Below are 24,206 nucleotides of genomic sequence, written 5' to 3'. Positions count from 1 at the left end.
TCATGAATAAATAAAATCTAAAAAAAAAAAAAAAAAAAAACCCTAAAATATAGAATTCCCCAAATTTCTAACAAGAGCCAACATATATTGATCACTTGCCATATGCTGAGTACTATTACTTTCCCTAAAGTCTCATACCTACTAGTAAAAATAATAATAGCGAATGATTATTAACCTCCTGCCAGGCATGGGCCAAGTCCTTTACAAACTTTCCTAGGCATTCCTCACACAAATGCTATTAGATAGATGCCATTATGAAAATTCCCATTTTACAGATAAGGAAACTGAAGCACAAAGAGGTTAAGTGATTTGCCAGAGGTTTAACAACTAGTGAGAGGCAAACCCTACATCCTGCATTTGGAAGACATTTCAGACACAGGCAGCTTGATTCCAGAGATCATGCTTTACCCGAGTTACCTCATTTCATCTCCACAACATCCTGTGGTGTGAGTTCTATTACATCACCTGCATTTTACAGACACGAAAACCTAACACAAAAGAGATGCGGTAATACATTTGAGGCCACACAGCTAGAGGAGTAGTTGAGCTGGGATCTGGATCCATGCCTGACTGCAAACCCCACATGTTCAACCCCATATGAGATTGCTCATATCCCGAAGTATTTATAATGGTACAAAGCAACTGCATTTATATTGAAATTATTCTGATTATTATTATTATTCAAATAATGATGAACATTTTTCCAACACCCACGAAATGCCAAGCTCTGTACTAACTGATTTACATAATAATGGCTAACAGTTGCTGTGTATTATTAGGACGCCGGCCCTGATTTAATCGTTTTAGGTGTATTTTCTCATTGAAGCCTCACAAAACCCCGGCGAACGGATGCTGTTATTATCCTCACTTGACAGGTGAAGAATGCGAGGTTCACCATCGATCCAAAATCACGTAGCTTAACAGTGAGCTGGAAATTGAACCTACAATTGCCCAACTCTTCTCTCCAGCAGTCTCCCTCTCTTTATTTCTCCTTATTTCTGCTGTGACGTCTCCCCGGCCCACCTCTCCCGCGTCTTTCCAGAAGCCGGCCCCGCCCCCTTCAGCCTGAGTGCCCGCCCACTGGGCGGTGCCATAATCTCGGAGCCTGTGGAAAGGACCGGGGTCGCTATAGGCTCCGCCCTCAAGAACAGATCCTGTTCCGATTTGTTCCGGTGCCCAAGACCGGGAGAAGATGACACACCTATTGGCTGACGGCATCTGACTGGCAGCAAACGGAGGGAGCCGCCCACTGGTTCTCGCGCAGTTCCTTCTGGGAGTTGTAGTCTCAGACGCTCTCGTCCCGGGGTGGCACGGTTCGGACTGCGCGTCCCAGCATTCCCTGCGCGAACCCCGGAGCACTTCCGCCCTGTCGTGAAGTGGGTGTCTCGGTGGGTGAGTCTGGGTGGCGGGGCGGGGGCAGCTGAGACTCTAGGCTCTGGGCTGGAGGCTTAGGAGGTGGTGGTGTCCCAGGGGGCCAGGGAAGGTGAGAGGGGAGAACGAAGCTTTTCTGTGGGGGCGGGGGTGAGGGGCGGCCAGGGGATGAAGCGTCCGGAGATGGGAAGGGTCATAGAGGGGTCGGGGATGAACGGGGAGATAGAAGGCCCTGAGAGTGAGGGGGGTCGTGGAGAGGTCTGTAGGTGAGGAGGCTGCGAGAGGTCCTGGAGGTGGGAGAGTCCTGGGAGGCTCTGGAGACCACAGAGGGAAGGCTAGAGGGTTCTCGGTGTCTGGCAAGAAGTGAAGAGAAAAGGGCCTGAGCTGGAAGCCCGACCTTAAAAATAGTGTTCCAGCCGCTACCTGCTCGCCTTGAGGAACACAGCTGATTTGATCCCCCTTACACTTCCTCTAATGGTTGTGACCTCTGGAACCAAGTAGGTGGGACTGGCTTGTGGCCCCACACAGCACCCCTTTCCTTCTGCCTGATGGAGAATGGCACCAACATCCACTTTAGCCAGACCCTCTGATTCCTCTTGCCCTCTCCTGCATCCAGGATCTCCAGGTTGTTCTGTTTCCTTAATGTGTCCTGAATCTGCCCCTTTCTGGTCAGGGTTTTTGCTGAAGTCTCCCACCTTTTCGCTTCCCCAGCTCGGACAGACACATCGTAGCTAGCGTCATCTATTTAACCCACAGATCTTACTGTTCCCTCTGCTTAAAAACCATCTTGGCTCCCATCACCTGTAGAATGAAGTCCAAACACCTTAGCCTGATAGTCAGGACCCTTCATAAACTCCCTCTGCAGCCTAAGGCTGTTTGGTTTTCCACTGTTCTGTATGGTGTTCTCACATTCTTGCCCCATGGCCAGCCACGAAAACGATTTTCCCAAGAATCAACTCAAATGTTACTTTGTTCAGTTCCCTTAAGCAGATTAGGCCATGTCCCAACCCCAGTTCCCACAGACCTCTTTTACTGCATTTACCACCTTTGACCATAAATATCTGTGACTTTTGGAGGTGGGGCAGTCTCTTCCGCTAGACTGTAAGCGTCTCTGGGCAAGGACAGTTTCTGAGTCTCTTCCACTTCCTCATTGCCCAGCCCTGGGTAGTAAATACTTGATGTAAATCAAGTAAATCGGTCAATACTTGATGCATGTGTGAATGATGACAGTCCAGGGTAAACTTTGCTTTTTCAGTCTTGAAGACTACTACTTCCAGTGGATTTCTAGGGGCATGAGATGTCAGGGCTATCCTTGTTGGGTGCTGATTTATTACCTATGAGAGTTTAATCCAGGGGAGGCAAATACATAGGATGTGTGCTGCCACTTCTCCTCCCTGTGTCTGGTGCTCATAACTAATTAGTGACAACACATACTGACATGGGGTTCCAAGTCCTTAGTGCAGTTGACTGAAGTTGATGCTTTACGTGAAGCCCATTTGCTCTCCGTGGTTTAAGCCCTTAAATGGGAGGTCAAGTTACTTTAAGCAGTAGCCTGGACCATCAGCCCAGTAAGCTTAACAGCCTTTGGAGACTCCTGGTTTCTTCTTTGGAGGTCACAGACCAGTTTTGGTCTTTCCCATGGGATTAGGGCAGAGCTCTTACCACCCCACTGTTAAGTGGGTGGGCTCCTTATGTTCACATCCATGCTGAAAACCCTAGGAGCCAGCATGCCCCTCAGCTGCCCTGTATTAGTAAAGGGATCCTGACCCCAGTCAACACCAATACCTCATTGCTTAGGAGGAATCTGTACCCTTTCTGGTCTTCCTAGATACTGGAAGAGACCTTTGAGATCAATTAGCTGAAAGATGGTCAAGTGATGACAGCCCATGCTGAAAGAAGCCTATCATTATCCTCTATTTAGTCCTGGTGTTTGAAACAATTTCGAGTTGGTTGCCAATATTTAAAAATCCAGAATTAGCTTCTCTTGGAAAAAATAGAAGGCCTGGGAACTGGGCCAGTGTTCTCTCTAGTGCTCTATAGTTAGCCACAGCCCCCGGTCCACTCATGTACCCACTTACATTGCCTGGCCCCTATAGCCATTTAAGTGTGTAGCCACTGATTCTAGGCTTCCTTCTCCTTTGCTCTGCTCCCATCATATTAGTTGGGGAATCTGGGGCAAGCATTGAGTAGGGTCAAGCTGTAAGGTGCAGAGGCCACATGACTTGTCATCCAGGGTCCAACAGCTGATAATGGCAGGAGTGGAACTGGAACCCTGGTTTGCTCCCTCCTGCCTTAATGTTCTTTCCACTCTTGTACCATCTTCTCAAGGAGTTTGAATGATTGGCAGACCTAGAGGAAGCTGCATAGTGTGATTAAGAAAAATGACTAGATAGAACAAATCTTGACTGAGTCTCAACTCTGCTGCTTGCTAGTTCTGTGAACTTAAGCAAGTCTGCTTCATAGAAGTTCAATTCCCTGTATGTAAATTGAGGATATGGACTCATACTTTACAGGATAATTCTATTCTAAAGTCAGCACAGAAGGTGGAAATCACATTTAGCCAAAAATCACAGTCCTCTTGAAAATCCTTTGGCAAGGATCCACTTAGAAACCAACACATTGTCTTTCAGTAAGCTAACCAGCACAGCTGGGTTTTCTTGTTTGAATGTCAGATGAAAGAGTTGGCCTGTGTTTAGGGACCCTGATGTATGAAAGATACACACACTGGAAAGGAAGGCTTGAGAAACTTAGATCAACCTGGAGACCAGGAAAGTCATGCTTGTTCTGGAATAGACACATAGTGAATGGAACTGACTGCACCATTTAAATTATGTCTTTCCTACGCTTTCTGGTGTTTCATGCAGTTTAATATGTGTAAGTTATAGATCAGTGTAGTGCACCTCCATGCTAATGACAGTGGGGTGGTCAGAGATCTGCCCCTAATGCCTGCCTGGAGGATACAATGAAATTATGAATGTAGGACACTTAGTGTCAAGCCTAGCACCTCATGGACACTTAGTAGGTGGGTACTCTTCGAGATTGCTGATCCTGGTGTGGCCTGGATACTCCTGGGTGTCTAGGACTGAGCTATTTTTTCTGTCAGCTCTGTGTAAAGTCACCTTGCTATCCACCGACTGTATTGACCTCTGTCTGTGAATAGGCAGCTTTTCATATCTAAGAGAGTAGCAGAAAAAGCTTTCAGATTTGTATTTGAAACTAATCTTTGGGACTTTCAAGTCTTCCCAGAAGAAAATACCTATTACCTGAGACTCTGGGCTTTGGGCCTTGCAGAACTACTAGTTGCCTGTTTTGTTGTAGTGTTGTTCTCTCTCTGCAGGAGCACTTCTTTGCTTGCTTATTGACTGTCTTTCTCATGAGAGTGTAACTTTCGTGAAGGTCCTAGGTACTGTTGGCTCACCAGCTACCAGTACAGGGCAGGTACATGGTAGGAGTCTGTAAATGACTGGTGGTGAATTAGTCCTTGTGTGAGAGAGTGACACAAATGTTTTTTGGGCTAGTGCATGATTCAGGCTGTGGCTAAAAAAGAAAATTCATGAAAAGTGAGTTCTTTAGTTTAATATAAATGATGTACCTCCCATAGCGCATTAGGCTTTTGATATACCAGACCTGCCATTTTAATAAAAAGCAACAAAAAAACAAAAAATAAGAGGCAGTGGCCCTGGTATTTATCAGGCACTGTGGATACAGAAATGAGTAACAGAGTCCTGGCCCTGATAATCCAATTCAGTGGGGCTGTCAGAGGTAGGAACAGGTAATTACAGTGGTGTAGGATAACACCTATGTTGGAGGTATGTGCCAACTGCTTTGGGAACTTAGGAGGGAGGAGGCAATTCTGGGAGAGCAGGGATGGGGGCAGGGCACAACAAGGGCATGTTAAGGAACTCTTGACAGGTGGGGTGACATTGACATGGTAGCCGAAGGACAGACAGGAAGTCGCCAGGTGCTTACAAGTTGTGTACCTAGCCTCCTTGTGTATGTGGCAGTCTTCGGGCAGGACAAGGCTTTATTTTACATCACCCTGGCCTTGTTTCTGGACAGTCCAGATGGCCTAAAATCTGAATACCACGCCCCTCCATTCTCACTTGAGCTCTGTCATTCCTGCTTGGAGGCAGCTGATAGCTGCCTTTGAGTGGGGTTTTTTATGTCATCCAAATGTGCTGGGAATGACACAAAGAGCTCGTTTTTCCAGATAAGCCAGCATAAGTGTTGTCAGAGTCTTCATTGTGTAAAAGAAGCAACCCCCGATGTCCATTCAACAAGCATTTACTGAGAGCCTCCTGTGCGTGGTGCGCCGTGTTTATTGGGGCGGAGGAGAGAAGGGGTAAGCTATATTCCTCGTCCTTAGGCTGTAATCTCTCTGGGGCTGCACACACAGACAACGCTGTAATACAACAGAGAATGTGGCATGTGTGACATAGATGGAAGTGGAGAAAAGAATTCCTTCTGGCATGAGCAAGAAGGTAATTTAAAAAAAAGCTAGTGTGTGCAGAAGGGGATTAATTATAACCCTTGTTGTATGACACATCACCATCGTGAGCTGACCATTGTCTCACTGTTTATTAAGTGCTTCCTGCGTGTGCTGAGCGTGGTGCTAGTAAGCTTATGATCTAGTGGGTAAGATAACTCCACTAGAGCATAATCAGGGTGATGACAGAGAAAATGTAGGTGGCGTGGAAGCTTGTGCCATAGGAAGGACTGAATCTCGTTTCAGGGCACAGGAAGGGTCTCTTGGAAAAAGTACAGTTGAAGCTGAGACTTAGCTGGGTGAAGAAAGGGAGGACCCTTCCTAAAGGAGACTGCCTGCTGCCTGTGGGAGGGTTCAGAGGGCAGCAAACTATGCAGCTGGAACTTCCTGACCAGCGGAAGTGGGCAAAGAGATAAGATGGGCCCGTGGGCAAGATTCACACTTGATCCTGAGGGTCGTAGGAGGTCACTCAAAGGTGTTTAGCAAGAAGTGACCTGGTCAGGCTTGGAGCTAGTCTGGTTGTGGTGTGAAGAACCCTGGTTGGGGTGAGGGGAGAGCAGCCAAGGACATGAGTTAGGAGGCTGATCCAGTGATAAGCATGGCTACTCCCTGACTCGAGGTGATGGCATTGAGGTGTAGATGCCTAGAAGTCCAGGAGGGCACAGCTTGCTTATGAATTGGATGTTGGGGATGTTGGAGAGAGATGATAACCAGGTTTCTGGCGTGGGTAACTTGATAGAAGGTGGTGCCTGGGTGGCTCAGTCAGTTAAGCGTCTGTCTTCAGCTCAGGCCATGATCCTAGGGTCCTGGAATCCAGCCTGCATCAGACTCCCTGCTGAGTTTCTCTCTCTCCCTCTGCTCCTCCCCTCAGCTTATGCACTTGCTCTCTTTCGCTTTCTTTGTCTCAAAATCTTAGGGAAAAAAAGGGTGGTGGTGGCTTGGCTGGGTGGAAAGCTCCAGCAGAAGGACAAGTTTGCAGGAGAAAATAACAAATTAAGTTTGTGGCCCACTGAGTTTGAGGCGCCTCATAGACAAAGTGGAAATATCCTGTAGATGGTTGGATTTGGGGTCTGGAAGTCTGGAGGCAGGTCCTGGTGGAAGTTTTGAGAGTCATCAGTTTCGAGATGGTAAAAAATGCCAAATGGATGGGTTGGCCAAGAGGGAGTGAAGGGATTTTTGTAAAGAGAGCACCTTTAGAAGAAAGCTGAAGGTCTGGGGGGAAAAGGCCTGATAGAGCGAGGGGGTAACATTTGGAACCCACTTGGAGGAAAGGTCAGACTTGGGCATGTGTAGAGGAAGGAAGGCATGTTGGATCGTGAAGGCCTTGATGCCAGAAGGTAGCGTTCAGGCACATCCCAGAGGATTTCATACTGTGCTGCCCTCCAAGGTGTGCTGGTTTGGGTGCCAGGTTGTGGTTTGTCTTCCCACTTACACCCATTCCTCTCTTCACACCCCCACCCCATGAGAAGGCAGTGGAAGATACGGGGGTTCTCTTACACTGTCCCTTGTCTCTCTGCCTCAGAGCCTTGGGGAGCATTGCCTCTCCTAGGAGCCCCTTGAAGGACACGCCTTAGATGCAGGACAACGTTGAACAAGGACAGCCCAGCTGAAGCGAGGTGTCCAGGACCGACTATGGCTGTAGCCCTGGAACCCCAGGCCCAGGCCTCTCCTCGACCAGAACCTGAAGAACTCTTGATTGTGAAACGGGAGGGGGACTCGTGGAGATCAGAATCCAAACTCCGAGAGGAGGACCATCACCCTGTCCCTGGCCCTGAGGCCTCCCGCCAGCGCTTCAGGCAGTTCCAGTACAGGGATGCAGCTGGACCCCACGAGGCCTTCAGCCAGCTCTGGGCACTCTGCTGTCACTGGCTGCGGCCAGAGATCCGCCTCAAAGAGCAGATCCTGGAGCTGCTGGTCCTGGAGCAGTTCCTGACTATCTTACCCAGGGAGATCCAGGCCTGGGTGCAAGCGCGCCACCCTGAGAGTGGTGAGGAGGCAGTGGCCCTCGTGGAAGATTGGCACCGAGAGGTCCGGGCTGCAGGACAGAGGGTGAGGCAAACAATCTGTTCTCCAAGGAGCAGGTCAGACAAGGTGGTGGGGCTGTGAATAGGTTAATAATTGCCCAAAACCACAGTGGTAATAATAATTATTGTTATTAACCAACTGACATTTATTGAGCACTGCTGTGTACCACTGTTCTCAGTGCTTTGCATGTATTAACTCATCTAGTCCTGTCAAAGTTTAATGAGATAAGTACTGTTAACCCTGATTTTACCAATGAGGAAACTGAGGCAAAGGGAAGATAGGTGGTTGGCTCAAGGTCACACAGCCCCAGACAACAGAGCCAGGATGTGTGTCTGGGCAGCCTGACACAGAAACCCATGTTCAGAACCAACCACCCAGACGGCCTCCTGGGGCCGTATTCATAGTGTGGGTAATTTGTATTATGTTCCACGTGTGATGAAATCTTTGGGTGCTTATAGCAGAAATTTGGGTGGACAGATGTAGCATTACCATCCTCATTATTTAGCTTAAACTAAGGCCCTAGAAGTCAGGTGGCTCGCAAAGCTCTGCCAGTAGGAAACCAGAGCTTAAACCTAGATCCTCAGGTTCCAAGTTTACTGTCATTTCTATGACATGACAGATGCCTCATCTGCAAACCGTGGGAACTAAAATATCTCTGAGGCATGAGACTCAAAGGAGATAGTAACTGACATGAGTGCTCACTGTGTGTCAGACACTCTTCTCGGCTCTATTTGCATTGCTCATCTAATCAACACAGCAGCCCAATAAGGTAGGTGCTGTCGTGCCACCATTTTGCAGATGTGGAAACAGACTCAGAGATGTAAGTAACTTGTCTAGATTTGGATAACTCAGTGGTAGAGCCGAGGTAAAGGAAGTGAAAGCACTGTGGATTTAACATTCACAGTTTCAATAGTTTGCAAGAGACCGAAGGCCCATGATATCATTTCTAATTTTTCTGTGGCACACTCTTTTTGAATCCTGTTTTTGGAGCTGGCATGTGTAGAACAAAGTCCTTGAGCTGGCTGCAGCCTGAGCCAGCCACCCAGAACCTTCATCTCAGCATAAGCCAGTTGCTTCCCTTTACATAGTCAGTAGTTTTTGTGATGTTCTAGTTAATCACACTTTGTTGGGGGCAGCTATAGGTTTGAGAACATCCCTTGCAAATGGCTGGGGTTTTCTGTATGTCATAAGGGGTAAAGCTCTGGACAGGTGTGAGATTAGGGGAAGGAAGGTTTATGGTCTGTGGCTTGGCTTTTTTTATTCCTTTACAAACTGAAGACACAGAAAGCTACTATTTGAAGTTATAGAACAAAGTGTGAGAGAGTGTACCTTATTTTAATATACCACACTGCCTTCCCAGATTATTTCTTTTAAAGAAACCAGCTATTCATCTTAAGTGGCAGTGAAAAAAACGAATGGAAGTCTTAGGACTTCAGAGCTGAAAGATAACTTGAGATGAGAATCAATCGATTTAAATCAAGGTCTTCATAACTCTTTATGTGTAAAATGAGAGGGTTGGGCTAGGCCAAAAGTTCTCAAATTATATCCCTGTGAGCTGAGCAGAGGTTGAACTGCTTCTAAAATTGGAGGGGAAAAAAGTAAGGTAATTGAATGTTCTCTATGATGTATTACTTTCCTATGACTATTGTTTTTATTTTTTAACTTTCTCCCTCCTCCTTAGTGCTCCCAAATGTCCAAACAAATGGGTAGGGGGCAGCCCCGGTGGCGCAGCGGTTTAGCGCCGCCTGCAGCCCAGGGCATGATCCTGGAGACCCTGGATCGAGTCCCACATGGGGCTCTCTGCATGGAGCCTGCTTCTCCCTCTGCCTGTTTCTCTGCTTCTCTCTCTCTCTCTGTCTCTATGAATAAATAAATAAAATCTTTAAAAAAAACAAAACAAAACACACACACACACACACACACACACAAAACAAATGGGTAGGTAGTAGAGGAGCTTCCCTGCCCTCACATATGTTATAGCTTGTGATCTTCCATTGCAGGGGACCTGACTCAGTTATAGTTTTCTGCAAGTGAAATTTTTCCAGGTCTTACTAGCTAACTAGGGTCCAGAAGAGAGAACCACTTGGAAAAGGTGGCACTTTTGGGCTTAATAATCCTCCATGATATTTTCCTTAAAGAGACCTTTCAGCTCTGCTGTTGGGTGGGTTTTGGTTTGTTTATTCTCTTATCATCTCTTCCAGAACCCCTCTTCCCATCAGGTGCATAGGCATTTAAAAAAAACAACAACACGGGCAGCCCAGGTGCCTCATCGGTTTAGCGGCGCCTTCAGCCCAGGGCATGATCCCGGAGACCCAGGATCGAATCCCACGTCGGGCTCCCTGCATGGAGTCTGCTTCACCTTCTGCCTGTGTCTCTGCCTCTGTATGTGTGTGTGTGTGTGTGTGTGTCTCTCATGAATAAATACATAAAATCTTAAAAAAAAAAAAGATTAAAACAACAACGAAACTATTTTTTAGAGCAGTTTTAAGTTTACAGCCAAACTAAGCAGAAAAGGGGCACCTGGGTGGCTCAGTTGGTTAAGCATCTGCCTTTAGCTTAGGTCTTGATCCCAGGAGTGTGCCCTACCTCTCCCCCTGCCCTGCCTCCACATTTGTACTTTCCCTGTCTGTCTCAAATAAGTAAATAAAATCTTTAAAAAATCAGGGATCCCTGGGTGGCGCAGCGGTTTGGCGCCTGCCTTTGGCCCAGGGCGCCATCCTGGAGACCCGGGATCGAATCCCATGTCAGGCTCCCGGTGCATGGAGCCTGCTTCTCCCTCTGCCTGTGTCTCTGCCTCTCTCTCTCTCACACTGTGTGCCTATCATAAATTAAAAAAAAAAAAAAAAAAAAAAAAACTTTAAAAAAACAAACCAAAAATACCAAACTGAGCAGAAAGTACAGAGATTTCTTATATGCCTCCTGCCTCCCAACCCCATGAACATCATTCCCCACCAGTGCGGTGCACCTGTCATCATTGGACACATCATTATCATCCAAAGTCCAGAGTTTATATAGGATCTCACTCTTGGTGTTGTGCATTCTGTGGATTTTGACAAATGTGTAACGACATGCATCCACCATTACGGTGTCATACAAGGTAGTTTCACTGCCCTAAAAATCCTCTGTGCTCTGCATACTTACCCTTCCTATCTCCAAACCCCTAGCAACTACTGATCTTTTAACTGTCTTCATAGTTTGGCCTTTCCCAATGTGTCACATAGTTGGAATCATACAGGATGTATGATTGGCTTCAGATTGGCTTCTTTCACTTAGTAGTATTCATTAAAGTTCCTTCATGCATAGGCATTTTTGATGGATTCTTTATTTATCCCTACCCCAACCAGTTGTCTATTTTTTCCCCCTTTTTGTCACCTGAATCCCTCCTCTGTGTCTACAATTGTCATCCATGGCATCAGTGTCTTTACTTAGGCATGGCAGTAGTTGGAGGCACTTGGGCTGGAAGTAAGGATTGTTATGGAGTCTAATCACATAGTTACTCTGTAGATTGTAAGATTAGAGCTATAACAAAGAGAAGTTCATTTGTTTTTTCCTTAAACAACCATGGAAAAAGGTTGTAAGCAGATGTTTTCTCCCTGTAAACCACACAGGACATTGGTGGATGGCCTCTTTTGGAATGGCTTTTTATGCTCATGGCCCACTCCATATATCTTAAGGATAAACATCCCTGTCTTATTTAAGAAAGGACTGGAGTTTATAGATCAGCCAAAAGATTTTTGGAGTTATATATTTCACAAACTCATTAAGTCGATGAAGGTGAGGATATTACTATTGTGAATAAAAAAATAAGGTTCAGAGCAATGTATATAATTGCTATGTTTTGTATAAAAATAGGGAAGTCTGTATTCATAGATGCTTGTATATAAAGAAACAAAAGGGTGCAGAACAGTGGTTTCCTGTGGGGAAGAATGGGGTAAAGGAAGACACTGGGCAGATGGGATGGGCACAGGGGAAGGGATAGGGTATTTTCACTAACTAAACCCTTATAGTTTCTATTTTTGAACCACCTGAGTATTGAAAATACTTATTGAAAACATTGAAACATATTTCTTAAAGTTTCTACAAGGCAATGAGATTATTACGTTGTTAGGGTTTTAGAGCCAGGAGATAATCTCTCTGCCTCCATCTCTGAATTTGGAACCAACTAACAGATAAGAAATGAGCTTTATGATTGATAATGCTGAATTTGGTACTGTCCTCTCTTAATTGATTATTCTCCTGTGTTTTATATATTTGCTCTTTGTCTCTGAATGCTTTTCTGCCTGAACTTCTGCATTGAAATCGAATTGCCACTTCTGTTTTCCTTTTGAGTTACAGTGCCTTGTCTCTGCTTCTCCTTCTGTTTTGAGAGTAGATGGACCTCTCTAAAACAGCACACACTTTCATTCCATTTTAAAATTCCATCTGTAATTGTTTGCCTATCCTTTCTCTTATATTTATTTTTGAATTTTCTTTGCCTTGCAGCAGGAATATTTAGAGCAATTATATTTAGAATTATTGTTATATCTGTTTTTATCTTCTGACGTATACCCAGTCAACTTTTATCTTTTTTTGATAACTTAAAAATGAAACCACCTATTTTTGATATTTAGAGATTATGTTTCAATCATAAAATCATGTTTTATGATTCAAAAATGTTTGAAACAGTAGTGACCTCGCTGAGACACTTGCATAGCCTCCCTGTGTCAAACAAAACAGTAGTAATTTGGTGGTATCAGTGCTGGTCCGTTTACTAATGTCAGTCTCATGGTTTTGTTGTTACACCACTTTGAGGCATCTTTGAATCTTAAAAAGAACTTGTTAACCCTTGGACCACAGCTGTACTCAAAAGAACACTCCCTGCCCTAGCAAAATTGGTCCTATTGAACTGACAATTGGGAATTTTGACTGTGTGTGTGTAGGAACTGGGCTTGTGTGCAGAAGAGACCAGGTCCTTAAAGGCAATGCAGGAATCTCAGCCTTGCCAGCTGCACCCAGCAAATCACTGGCCTGAAGCCCAGTGCCAGAAGCAGTGGGTGAAGAATTCATGCCCTGACCTTCCAAAACATCTAGACACCAAGATGGTGCCACAGCCCTTGAAAGAGAGTGGTGAGTATCAAGAATCAGAGAACATGAGGGAAGAGAGGAGAGGGTTAGAGGGGATAAGGAAGGAAGCACAGGGAGGAGGGATATGAAGAATTCAAGGCAAGGGGTAGAAATAGTGTCTGATGGACATGCCGAGAAGGAAGGCGAGTGAGTAAGCATTGTGCAAGAAGATGAAGCTCCCAGCGATGTTGGTAACCCCACTGAGCTTAGTGCCGCAGCATGTTCAGATCAGGTTGGGGCCAGGTGGTGATCATAGGAGTTTGAGTTGGCATCTTATACACAGCACATCTCTCAGCTTCAGAGCCACACTCCAGAAGGAAAGTAAAAGGGGAAATCTGCTGGCTATCAGGACAGTCTCCACTTGAGGCAAGCATGGCACTTGGAAAGCTGGACTTGGGAGGGCGTGGTTTTTTGGGAACCAGAGCTTGGGTTTTAGAGACTTTTCTTCTCCTCAGCTGTTCTCACTCCCCGAGTCCCTACTCTCCCAAAGATGGGGAGTGTTGGAGATTGGGAGGTGACAGCGGAGTCCCAGGTAAGCTGTGGTTTGTCCATTCTTTCCTGTCCTGATTTCTGGGCTCTTACCCCCATGCCCCTCTCCTCTCTCTGTAACCTGCCCTCAGCAGAAGGGCATATGTCACAGGGCGTCGGCCTCTGGCCCTGGTTCCCAATCTACTGGGCCTTTTCCGTCATGTTGCTTCTTATGACACTGGCCTCACACATGGTATCCCTGTGTCTGTTACCTTTCCTGGGGCCTAGCAGAGTTCCCAGGCTGTTTTCAGTTGTGGTCCTTGTCTTGTACATCTCACAGGAAGCCCTGGGACCTGGCAAACATGCTGAGAAGGAATTCTCCAAGGATCCCCCAGGAGATGGGTGTGGGAACGGCATGCCCCTAGGTAAGGAAACAGTGCCCTCTCAGGAATATTGTCTGGTTTCTGTTATACTCAGTTCCCAAAGAATTGTTTTGTCACTCCCTTAAGACTCGTGGCTCTGGAAGTCTGGAACTTGAGACACAAGAAGACAAGAAGACGACATGCTCTTTATGGCTAGCACTGGTGGCAGAAATGGAGTGTAGGATGTGGGGTCTGCCTGGATATAGGCTGGTGGCTTCTGAAAGCCTGCCCTCTTGGGACTTGCTTCCTCAAGACATTCATCATGGCTGTCCTAGGCCATCTCAGAAATCCAGTCCTTTCAGCATCAAACAGGGTCCATCTCTCAGGGACAGACTCCAGTAAGCTGAGCCCCTGAGACTGATGTACTAAACACAGTAGAAGTAAACATCACAGGGCTCAAAGCACTTGAAGCTCACATCGCCCGTACTAACTCCTGTCTCTATAGTTGCATCTCCACAGGAGCCAAACAAAAATGAACTATTTCCCTGTGGAGCCTGGGGTTAGTATGAGGGATTAGACATGAGGGGAATAAAGTGGCAGATAGTGATAGGTGTGCCTCCTAAGGGGAGGTAAGAGGAGACATGAGAAGTCTTATTGGCACCTTTCTTGACAGTAGAACTCTTTTTATTTTATTTTATTTTTTTTACCTCAACCATGATATCTGGGGGAGATAGTGTTCACAGGAGCAAACTTTGGTAGGCCTAAAGTTTTTTAGTTCTCAGTTCTTTCTGATCTGGTTTTCTTCAAATTTTTATTTTAATTAAAAGCTTCCTGTTTTGTGAGGGCTGGGAGCTGTTGGGACAGCAGTCCTTTACACAGAGCTGCTAAGTGTTTTAAAAAAATAAGGAAATGTATTTTCTCACATTTTTGGAAGTCGAGAGGAGGACATGCTCCAGCCACAGTATAAAGTGGCTCAGCGAGGTCACAGCAGACTTAGGTTCTTTTTCTCTGCTCTGCCATCCTCACTGTCAGCTTCCCACCAGCACTGTCATGTGTCATAATCAAAAGATAGATGACAGTTGGGCTCACAAGTTTCCTAGCAAAACACTTGTGTGTGGGTGTGCACATGCACACACACGTGCGCGCGCGCGCACACACACACACACACACACACAGTGAATGAGTGAGAGAGGGAAATCTTTTCTCTAGCCATTAAATTCATCCTGATTGGGCCAGTTTAGGCCACATTCCCATCAGTAACAGTTACTCTTTGTGTGATATATTTCATAAGTGCAACAAAGGAAGCAAGTGAACAAAGAAAACAGGTCAGTTAAGGTGGGGAATCAGCATAGGAATTTCTTATTGTCCTCACACAGGGAAATGATCTGTTTCAGGGCATTTTGGACAAATGCTGTGCTCAGTGTATCATTTCTACTTAATCATTCCTCTTCTTTCTTTTGTTTAGGAGTTCCAGTTTCAAAACCAAGTATCAACTGCCAGCCAGAGCAAGGACCAGAAGTTTGGCATCCAAACTTTATAAACTCTGGAAAAAGGAACACTGTAGATTACAACCTGGGTAATGAGCAAATGAGACCAGCTCAGGCATCGGCCTGGAGAGACTCCAAGGGCTGGGAGGAACAATGTCAGTGGGACACAGAGGACATGAAGGTGTCAGGTGTGCACTGGGGCTACGAGGAGACCAAGACTTTTCTAGCAATTCTGAGTGAGTCTCCTTTCTCTGAAAAGCTCCGGACTTGTCATCAGAACCGCCAGGTGTACCGGGCCATTGCAGAGCGGCTGAGGGCCCGGGGCTTCCTGCGGACACTGGAGCAGTGTCGCTACAGGGTCAAAAATCTCCTACGGAATTACCGGAAAGCCAAGAGCAGCCACCCACCAGGAACGTGCCCCTTCTATGAGGAGCTGGAGGCCCTGGTGAGGGCTCGGACGGCCAACAGAGCCACAGAGGGTCCAGGAGAGGCCATGGCACTCCCCAGGCTGGGGGATAGCGATGCAGAGATGGATGAGCAGGAGGAAGGGGTCTGGGAGCCTGAAGAAGTAGCAGAAGACTGTAATGGTGATGAGCTGGCCACTGACGAGTCCGTCCAGGAGCCCAGGATTCCAGGGGGGCCAACTCTGTTCCAGAGTCGTATCGGTAAGAATGATGGGGTATCATGGATCCAGATTCTAGCTCTCCAGCCCATGAGACTTCTGCTTGCTAAGTTCAGGACATAGACTGGATTGCAAGTCTAGATTTTTTTTTTTTAAGATTTATTTATTTACTCATGAGAGACACAGAGAGAGGCAGAGACATAGGCAGAGGGAGATGCAGGCTCTTAGCAGGGAGCCCGATGTGGGACTCGATTCCGGATCCCGGGATCACGACCTGAGCTGAAGGCAGCTGCCCAGCCACTGAGCCACCCACATGTCCGGCAAGTCTAGATTGATGCCACTGGAGTAAGGTGTTCAGTTCCTTAGGTTATCTTCAACCTTTCTTTTCCTCTATGATTAGTTTCCTAGAGTGAATTTTAGTTATAGTAGCAAACTTTTAAAGCCTAAAATAACTTTAGAGAGCTAATTCAGTATCATTTGACCCTTGAACAATGCAAGAGTTAAGGTACTGATCCTCTGCTCAGTCAAAAATACATGTATAGCTCTTTGACTCCCCCCAAGTTTAACTATTAATGGCGTACTGTGGGCCACAAGCCTTACCAGTACTATAAATAACTTACATGTATTTTATATTTAATATATGTATTATATACTGAATTCTTACAATAAAGTAAACTAGGAAAAATATCACTGAAATCATAAGGAAGAGAAAATATATTTACAGTACTATATATTTAAAAAAATAAATCTGTATATTAGTGGATCTGCAGTTTGAACCTGTGTTGTTCAAATTTCACCTGTATTTGCCAAAGTGTGTCACTAGAAGTATGGGGATGGTTATAGTGTTACATGAGTGAACTTTTATTTTTTTATTTTATTTTATTTTTTTAAAGATTTTAGATTTTTTTTTTAATTTTTATTTATTTATGATAGTCACACAGAGAGAGAGAGAGAGGCAGAGACATAGGCAGAGGGAGAAGCAGGCTCCATGCACCTGGAGCCCGACGTGGGATTCGATCCCGGGTCTCCAGGATCGTGCCCTGGGCCAAAGGCAGGCGCTAAACCGCTGCGCCACCCAGGTATCCCATGAGTGAACTTTTAATTTTACTGTGGATGAGCATATCAACCTGTAATTTCACAGACAGTAAATTTAGGTAAAGAAAGATACTGAGTGAAATATTTAACATATAACAGAAATCATGATGGTGTATGGTTGAACACATGACGTTTGGAGAAACATACAGTCATTGTATAAGTGGAAACACTGAAGCCCAAGAGATGACATGTCTTATCTAAATATAGACAATGGGCTAGGGGCAGAGTCAAAGTCAGAGCCCAGAGCTTCTGCCTCCAGTTTTGTGTGGTTTTCCTCTCCACAATCCTGCCTCCCTGGGCTGCATCATTTACCTGCAGAGGACCTGAGAACAGACTGCCTCCTTTCATTGCTCCACAAAAGAGGAAAGCGCTTCCTCAGTTGGATGCTGTTGTAAAGTTATTTGAAGTCCCACTTATGTTTAGAGATTCTCAATTCCCACATTTGTTAAGAGGAAAGTTCATAAAATAGAGGATATGTATGGAATAGATAAAGAGAAAGTCTCTTGGATCCAACTACAGGTCTTTCCCCACACTAGTCAATGGAAACCAGAGGAGTAGGGTCACCTAGTATAACGTGGCCACCTCAGTCCTCTTCAGCTAAGACTCAAGAGTTAGTGGAGACTCTTAGAAGGGGGCGGGAGGCTCTGGTGCACTCCTGAGAAGCAAGGGAATAGTCTTTGCTGGGGCCCCAGGTGCCTGGAAGATTTTGAGGTGCCTGTGTTCTAGGCATTTGGTGAGTTGGGGGACCCTGATCCCTGATGACTTAGGCAAGTCTCATTATACCTCACAGTTCTGAACTCTTCACTCCTGACAGCAGGTGTGCACTGGGGCTATGAGGAGACCAAGGCCTTCCTGACCATTCTCAGTGAATCCCCGTTCTCTGAAAAGCTTCGCACCTGTCACCAGAACAGCCAGGTGTACCGCGCCATTGCAGAGCGGCTGTGCGCACAGGGCTTCCTGCGGACGCTGGAGCAGTGTCGCTACAGATTCAAAAACCTCCTTCGAAGCTACCGGAAAGCCAAGAGCAGCCACCCACCAGGGACGTGCCCCTTCTATGAGGAGCTGGACTCACTGATGAGGGCACGGACTGCGGTCAGAGCCATGGGAACCCTCAGGGAGGCAGCAGGTCTTCCAAGGCCTGGGCAGAGCAGTACGGAGGCTGATGACCAGCAGGCTTGGGATGAGATGGCAGATGAAGATGCCATCAAATCTCCAGCCCCATGTCCTCAAACCCCAGACACAGGTAAGCCCAGAGTAATTCGATGCCCACAAAATCCGGGAGCATGCAGAGAGAGCAAGGGGCCAACTCATTATTGTTTGTCTCTGAGCTGCAAGAGAGAATGGACATGAATAGGAAAAGCATTGGTGATTTGCTCAGATGATTCAGTCTCTAGCTTTGTGTAATCCCCCAAATGAAATAAGCAGCCAAGTCTCAGTTTTACTGGGTTTTATCTGGGAAATTGTAGAGTTTATTCAATTTCACACAGCACAGGCTATTTGGAATGTGCCAGAAGAAGGAGGTGTTCATTATTGAGTAGGGCAATAGGGAAATTGACCAAAGAGACTGACTAGCTGGCCACGTGGCCTCGGCCTCATGACTTTGTTGGTGAGGTCACCATGTTCCAGGCTCTGTTCTCTGCTTTGCAGCTCAGAAATTTACATATGCACCAAAACTTGGTCAATTTCATGTTAGTCACATTATAAGATATGAAAAGAAAATATATGATACAAATTCACATTAGTTAAATTCACAAGACACAAGATCTGTAAAATAGATGTTAACTAATGAATGAAGAAAAACTGCATTTCTATTTCAGGGTTTGAGATGAGGCATAAGGGTGAAGACCAGATTTCAGAGCAGGACATCTTTGAGGATTTGCCTGGAGACTTATCAAAATGTACTAGAGAGGATGTTTGCCACCCTTCTGACTGGGGGCAAGACAGTGACGGTGAAGGTGAAGGGCAGTGGGGAAACTGCCCCCAGGAGCAGTGGGAAGAATGCTCTTCTGAAGAGGACTTAGAAAAACTTATCGACCATCAGGGCCTGTACTTGGCAGAGAAACCCTACAAATGTGATACATGTGTGAAAAGCTTCAGTAGGAGCTCCCACTTCATCGCCCACCAGCGGATTCACACAGGTGAGAAGCCCTACAAATGCCTCGAATGTGGAAAAAGCTTTAGTGACCGCTCCAATCTTAATACCCATCAGAGAATCCACACTGGAGAGAAGCCCTACAAATGCCTTGAATGTGGGAAAAGCTTTAGTGATCACTCCAATCTTGTCACCCACCAGAGAATCCACACAGGGGAAAAACCCTACAAATGTGGGGAATGTTGGAAAAGTTTCAACCAGAGCTCAAACTTGCTGAAACATCAAAGAGTCCACTTGGGAGGCAATCCTGACCATTGTAGTGAGCCTGGGGCAAACTTTGGTCCAAGCCCATCCTTTAGTGCTCACTGGAGGAACTCTACAGAAGAGCCATCTCTTGAACAACCTCATAGTGCCAGTAAGAACTTGAATTCTGGCCCACACAGTACCAACTCAGGGGAAAAGCTTTATCAGTGTTCTGAATGTGGAAGGACCTTTTCTAAGAGCTCTGCCCTCATTAGTCACCAAAGAATCCATACGGGAGAGAAACCATACGAATGTGCTGAATGTGGGAAAAGCTTCAGTAAGAGCTCCACACTGGCTAACCACCAACGAACCCACACGGGGGAGAAACCGTACAAGTGTGTGGACTGTGGGAAGTGCTTCAGTGAGCGCTCTAAGCTCATCACACACCAGAGAGTGCACACAGGAGAGAAGCCCTACAAATGCCTTGAGTGTGGAAAGTTCTTTCGTGATCGTTCCAACCTCATTACTCACCAGCGGATTCATACGGGAGAGAAGCCTTATAAGTGCAGAGAATGTGGGAAATGTTTTAACCAGAGCTCTAGTCTTATTATTCACCAGAGAATCCACACTGGGGAGAAACCCTACAAGTGCATGGAGTGTGGGAGAGACTTCAACAATAGTTCCCACTTCAGCGCCCACCGGAGAACGCATGCAGGGGGGAAAGCAGCGTAGGAGACACCCTTCCCCCAGCAAAAGAGATAAATGTATATTTAAATCTCCTGAGATCATAAGATGTGTGCTAGAAACTTACCCAATGTTTAGGCTTGGTATATACCCAGGGAAGTTAGCTTGGTATAATCCAGATTAATTGGAAGTGAATTACAAATGCTAAGGAGCCAGATTTGAAGGCACTTTTCTTTTTTTTTTTTTTTAATTTAATTTTTTTTATTTTTAATTTAAATTCAGTTTAGTTAACATATACCATATTATTTGCTTCAGGGGTGGAGTTTAGTGATTCATCAGTTGTAGATAACACCTAGTGCTCATTACATCACATGTCCTCCTTAATGCCCATCACCCAGTTACCCCATCCCCCCCCACCCCTCCAGAAACTTTCAATTTGTTTCCTATAGTTAAGGGTCCCTCATAGTTATGGTTTGAAGGCACTTTTCTTAAATGTAATTTGTTTTTCTCCTATAAAAATCCCGGTCCTTGGGCTCTCTTTACATTTGCTGCCATGTGAGGACTTTATCTGTTTGAGCCAGACTGATAACAGGGGGTTTAGGGGTAAATCAGTGGTCCTGAGCAGTGATTCCAGACCTCACAGGGCCTTTACACTGTCCATAGGTACACATGGTCCGTTGGCACATATCAGCAAATTATCATAGATGGTGGGTTTCAGGTGGGGTGTATCCATACTGAAGAATTTTGAGACTGGTTAGAGAGGGCATAATTGGGAATCAGTGGCCGGAAGCAGACCACCATGACCTTAGCAAAGAGGAGGAACATCAGTGATGTCATTATTAAATAATTATTAGGGCAGCCCGGGTGGCTCAGCAGTTTAGCACCGCCTTCAGCCCAGGGCATGATCCTGGAGACCCGGGATCGAGTCCCACGTCGGGCTCCCTGCATGGAGCCTGCTTCTCCCTCTGCCTGTGTCTCTGCCTCTCTCTCTCTCTCTCTCTGTGTTTTCATGAGTAAATAAATAAAATCTTTAAAAAAAAACCCTGATAAATAATTATTCATAATAGCAAAAATAGCCATTATTTATTGAGCATTTGCTCTTTGGCAGGCTCTGTGCTAAGCACTTTGCTAAGCACATCCTCTGATTCCCCATGGCAGCCAGAAGGTCCTAATCTATCCATTTCCCAGAGGAGAAAACTGAGGCTAAGTGACATGTTTGGGTGGCATGTCTGCAGGTGGCAGAGGCAGAGGCAGGCTTTAACGAGATGTCTCTGGAGCCTGAGGTGTTCCTAACTGTTGTACTGAATCCCCTTCCACAGTAGAGCAGGTAACTCAGGTGCAAGGATCTCAAAGCACTTTGTGGGCCATGTCTCCTACTAAAATTCCCTTATGAATTCTCCTCTTAGCAAATACAGAAACTGAGAATCCCTAAAGAGGAAAAGGTCTGGGTTGGTCAGAACTGCCAATGCTTAGAGCAAGGCTGAGCTAGTATTAATACAAGTACTTGGTGTGGACTTCCTTCTCTGCAACAGTATGTGTGAGAGATATAGTGGGGGGCAGGGGGTTTGAGACTGGGGAGGACATGCAGCCACGGCATACCTCTTCCCATGGGATACCACTTCTACACAGGAAATGGGGTTTAAGAATGTCCCCTTTCTCAAGGAGTCAATCCTCAAGTTAGATGTGTCCGAATGGAGTATTAGGCCTCACGGGAACCCAGGCCTGCATTTTTGCATCCCCCCACCCCTTTCCCCTTGGTGGAAGCCTTATTCCTGATGGCCATGCCACAGCTGAGCAAGGGGGAGGCAGGGGGGAGTCGGTGTGTGCCTGCTGAGAGGACTTTGAACACTGTCCTGCGTCCCAGATGTGTGGCACAATTTTATCCCGAGCCTGCTTGTCCCTGGCTTGTCACAGGCAGAGATGTCAGAATTTCAAGGAAAAATCCTCTGGTCGATATTTTTAAACCCTCCTAAGGAGAAACTCTGAAGACCAAGGTACCGCAAATTAGCAAGCCATCCTGTGTGAGCCAGTCCAATTTGACCTGTGTAGGAGGGTCAACATTTAGGAAGCATTTAGGAACCTTCACCGTGGAAGCCAGCTGAGCCCTCTTCCCCTTTAGGTGTCCCCGGCACCCCTGCTCTTGGAGGTGTGCTAGTGTCTCACGCTCCCAGTGAATGATGTCCATTACCCCCTTGATCCTTTGTCCCAACTTGTAACGGCAGGTTCAGCCTGAGAGCACAGGCGGCATTGGCCAGGAGGGAAGACAGGGCCCAGGTGGACCCTCCTCTGCATACTCGACCCTTCCTTTGGAGGAAGTTCTCATTCAGGTGGCTTCTGTGTTTGGGTCCTGCCTCATTGCTTTGCTGGGGCACCCAGACCTCCTCCAGCAGGGCTTTGCTGCTCCAATAAACAGACGTTTGGGTCTGCACATCCTGAGCTTTGTTAACGTGAGGCTGCTCTTGGGAAGCAGATTGTGCAGCCTGGGCCTCAGCCTGTGTGCCCACAGGTCAGACTCTGGTGATGGGAAACCAAGGCAGCGAATGTGACGCTGGAAGGGTGCTGCACGTGAGCTGCACCCCTTACTTGACTCCTGTAGCCTCTCCCAAGAAGGGCATCCGCTCCTCGGAGGTAACTTGAAGACACCGAGGGGACTCTCCATGTACTTCTCAGGAGGCAGTAGACCAGAGGGTGAGGGCAGGGACCAGGGGCTGAGGCTGCCGTTAGGTACCCACTTTCTTGTAGGCCTTGGCACCGGCAGTGATTTCCCAGTCATGGCAGCCTCAGCCTCACTGTACCCCATAGCCTCCTTCGAGAAGTTGTATAACATAGCTTGGGTTCTGACTGACCTCTGAGGGCCCTGAGTCCTCCCTGCCTCATCCTGCTCTGGGGCCCCCAGTGAGGGATAGCTCTCTGCCTCCAGGCTGCAAATAGGAGCTTATGTTTAGTCACTTTGTGGAGAAGGGGAACACCCTTTGGGGAGGAGAGTATGGAAGCTTCGTGGTCGAGGCTGCATTCCCCAGGCTTGCTGGTGCACTGGCTCCCCTCACTGTTCCATTGTGCGAGCCTAGGACTTCCAGGTCTGGCTCCTGCCCTGGGCTCCCCTCTTAGCAGCCCGGTCTACCGTGTGCCGGCCCCACCTGAGTGGCTCCTGGACTCCTCCAAATCCCCCCCACTCAGGTCTCCCTACAGGGCCCACCCATTGGGCATGCACAATACACTCTGGCCCACGGACAAGCCTCCTTCACACACCTCCAGCGAGGCGTGCACTTTCAGACTCCTATAGACTTAGTCCCCCAGACACATCCTCCCTCCTAAGACCATTATTGTCCAGAGGGCTGCAGTTCCCTGGCTGCTTGGGGAGCCTTCTGAATGGAGCCAGTGCCCACAGTCAGAATTATTCACGGGAAGCATCCCTTATCCCAGTTTCGACCCCACCTCTCCTTTTGATCCTCCCCTTAGCGCCCCCTCTGCTTAGCAGCAGACACCAATGTCAGGCCCTGCCCCAGCTGCACCTAGAGGTTGGTGCTACATGTGGGAGGTCAGGGAAGGCCTGCAGGAGAGTGGGGTTCAAGTTGCGCCGTTGAGTCCGGGGTGGCAGCCACTTGGCTCCCCACAGCTCTTGGCTGGTGTGTCTCTCCTGACATCAGTACTAACGCTACCCTGTCTTTAGCATCGTTTTTTCCCTTCCTTTGACTGTAGGCAAATCTGGAATCACCTCTTGATGTAGTGGCCTTCACTATATTTCCACGCCCCATGCTGGGGGCCTCATTGCCCTCTGACACACCTCTCACTTGGTCCCTGTCAGGAACCCTAGAAGGAGCCTGTGCCCAGTGACCCTGCCCTCTTCTCAGTGTGGGTCTGTCCACCCACATCTCAGGGCTGAGAGCTGCTTTGGTTGAAAAGCCATTAGTTAAGTCAAGAGAATCAGAATGGTCAAGGGTAGGATCCAGTTGAACAATTTTGCCTAAACACTACAGATAGAATAAGGATGCATACAGACATCAATTTTCCTATCAGGGCATCTAATCTCTTTGTATGTGCAGATGATTTTGATCCTGTCTGCCATTACATGATACTTCCTGAAATCACATTCGATTTTCACTTTTTTGTTGCTGGAGAATACCCTATAATCATGCCACCTACAGGATGAGGGCCACAGGAATAAAGA

General features: G+C 46.8%; 1 protein-coding gene across 8 annotated transcripts; it reads left to right on the top strand.

The window, feature by feature from the left end:
* Positions 1–1,077: 1,077 nt before the first annotated feature.
* Positions 1,078–21,000, top strand: ZSCAN20 (zinc finger and SCAN domain containing 20). 8 transcript variants are annotated; one of them, XM_038531144.1, is made up of 8 exons: positions 1,078–1,376; positions 7,380–7,906; positions 12,802–12,988; positions 13,441–13,517; positions 13,794–13,878; positions 15,281–15,967; positions 17,834–18,262; positions 18,837–21,000. In XM_038531144.1, exons 2-8 carry the CDS (start codon positions 7,490–7,492, stop codon positions 20,084–20,086), a joined length of 3,132 nt encoding a protein of 1,043 aa, XP_038387072.1. In that variant the 5' UTR covers positions 1,078–1,376; positions 7,380–7,489; the 3' UTR covers positions 20,087–21,000. The 8 variants fall into 8 exon arrangements, with proteins under 8 accessions (XP_038387072.1, XP_038387070.1, XP_038387074.1 ...); XM_038531142.1 differs by having other exon boundaries at positions 1,078–1,388; XM_038531146.1 differs by having other exon boundaries at positions 1,078–1,392; positions 17,837–18,262.
* Positions 21,001–24,206: the final 3,206 nt, after the last annotated feature.

The sequence above is a fragment of the Canis lupus genome, chromosome 2 (genome assembly GCF_011100685.1).
Source record: "Canis lupus familiaris isolate Mischka breed German Shepherd chromosome 2, alternate assembly UU_Cfam_GSD_1.0, whole genome shotgun sequence".
Taxonomy (NCBI): domain Eukaryota; kingdom Metazoa; phylum Chordata; class Mammalia; order Carnivora; family Canidae; genus Canis; species Canis lupus.
This window is presented reverse-complemented; position numbering and strand designations above follow the sequence as displayed.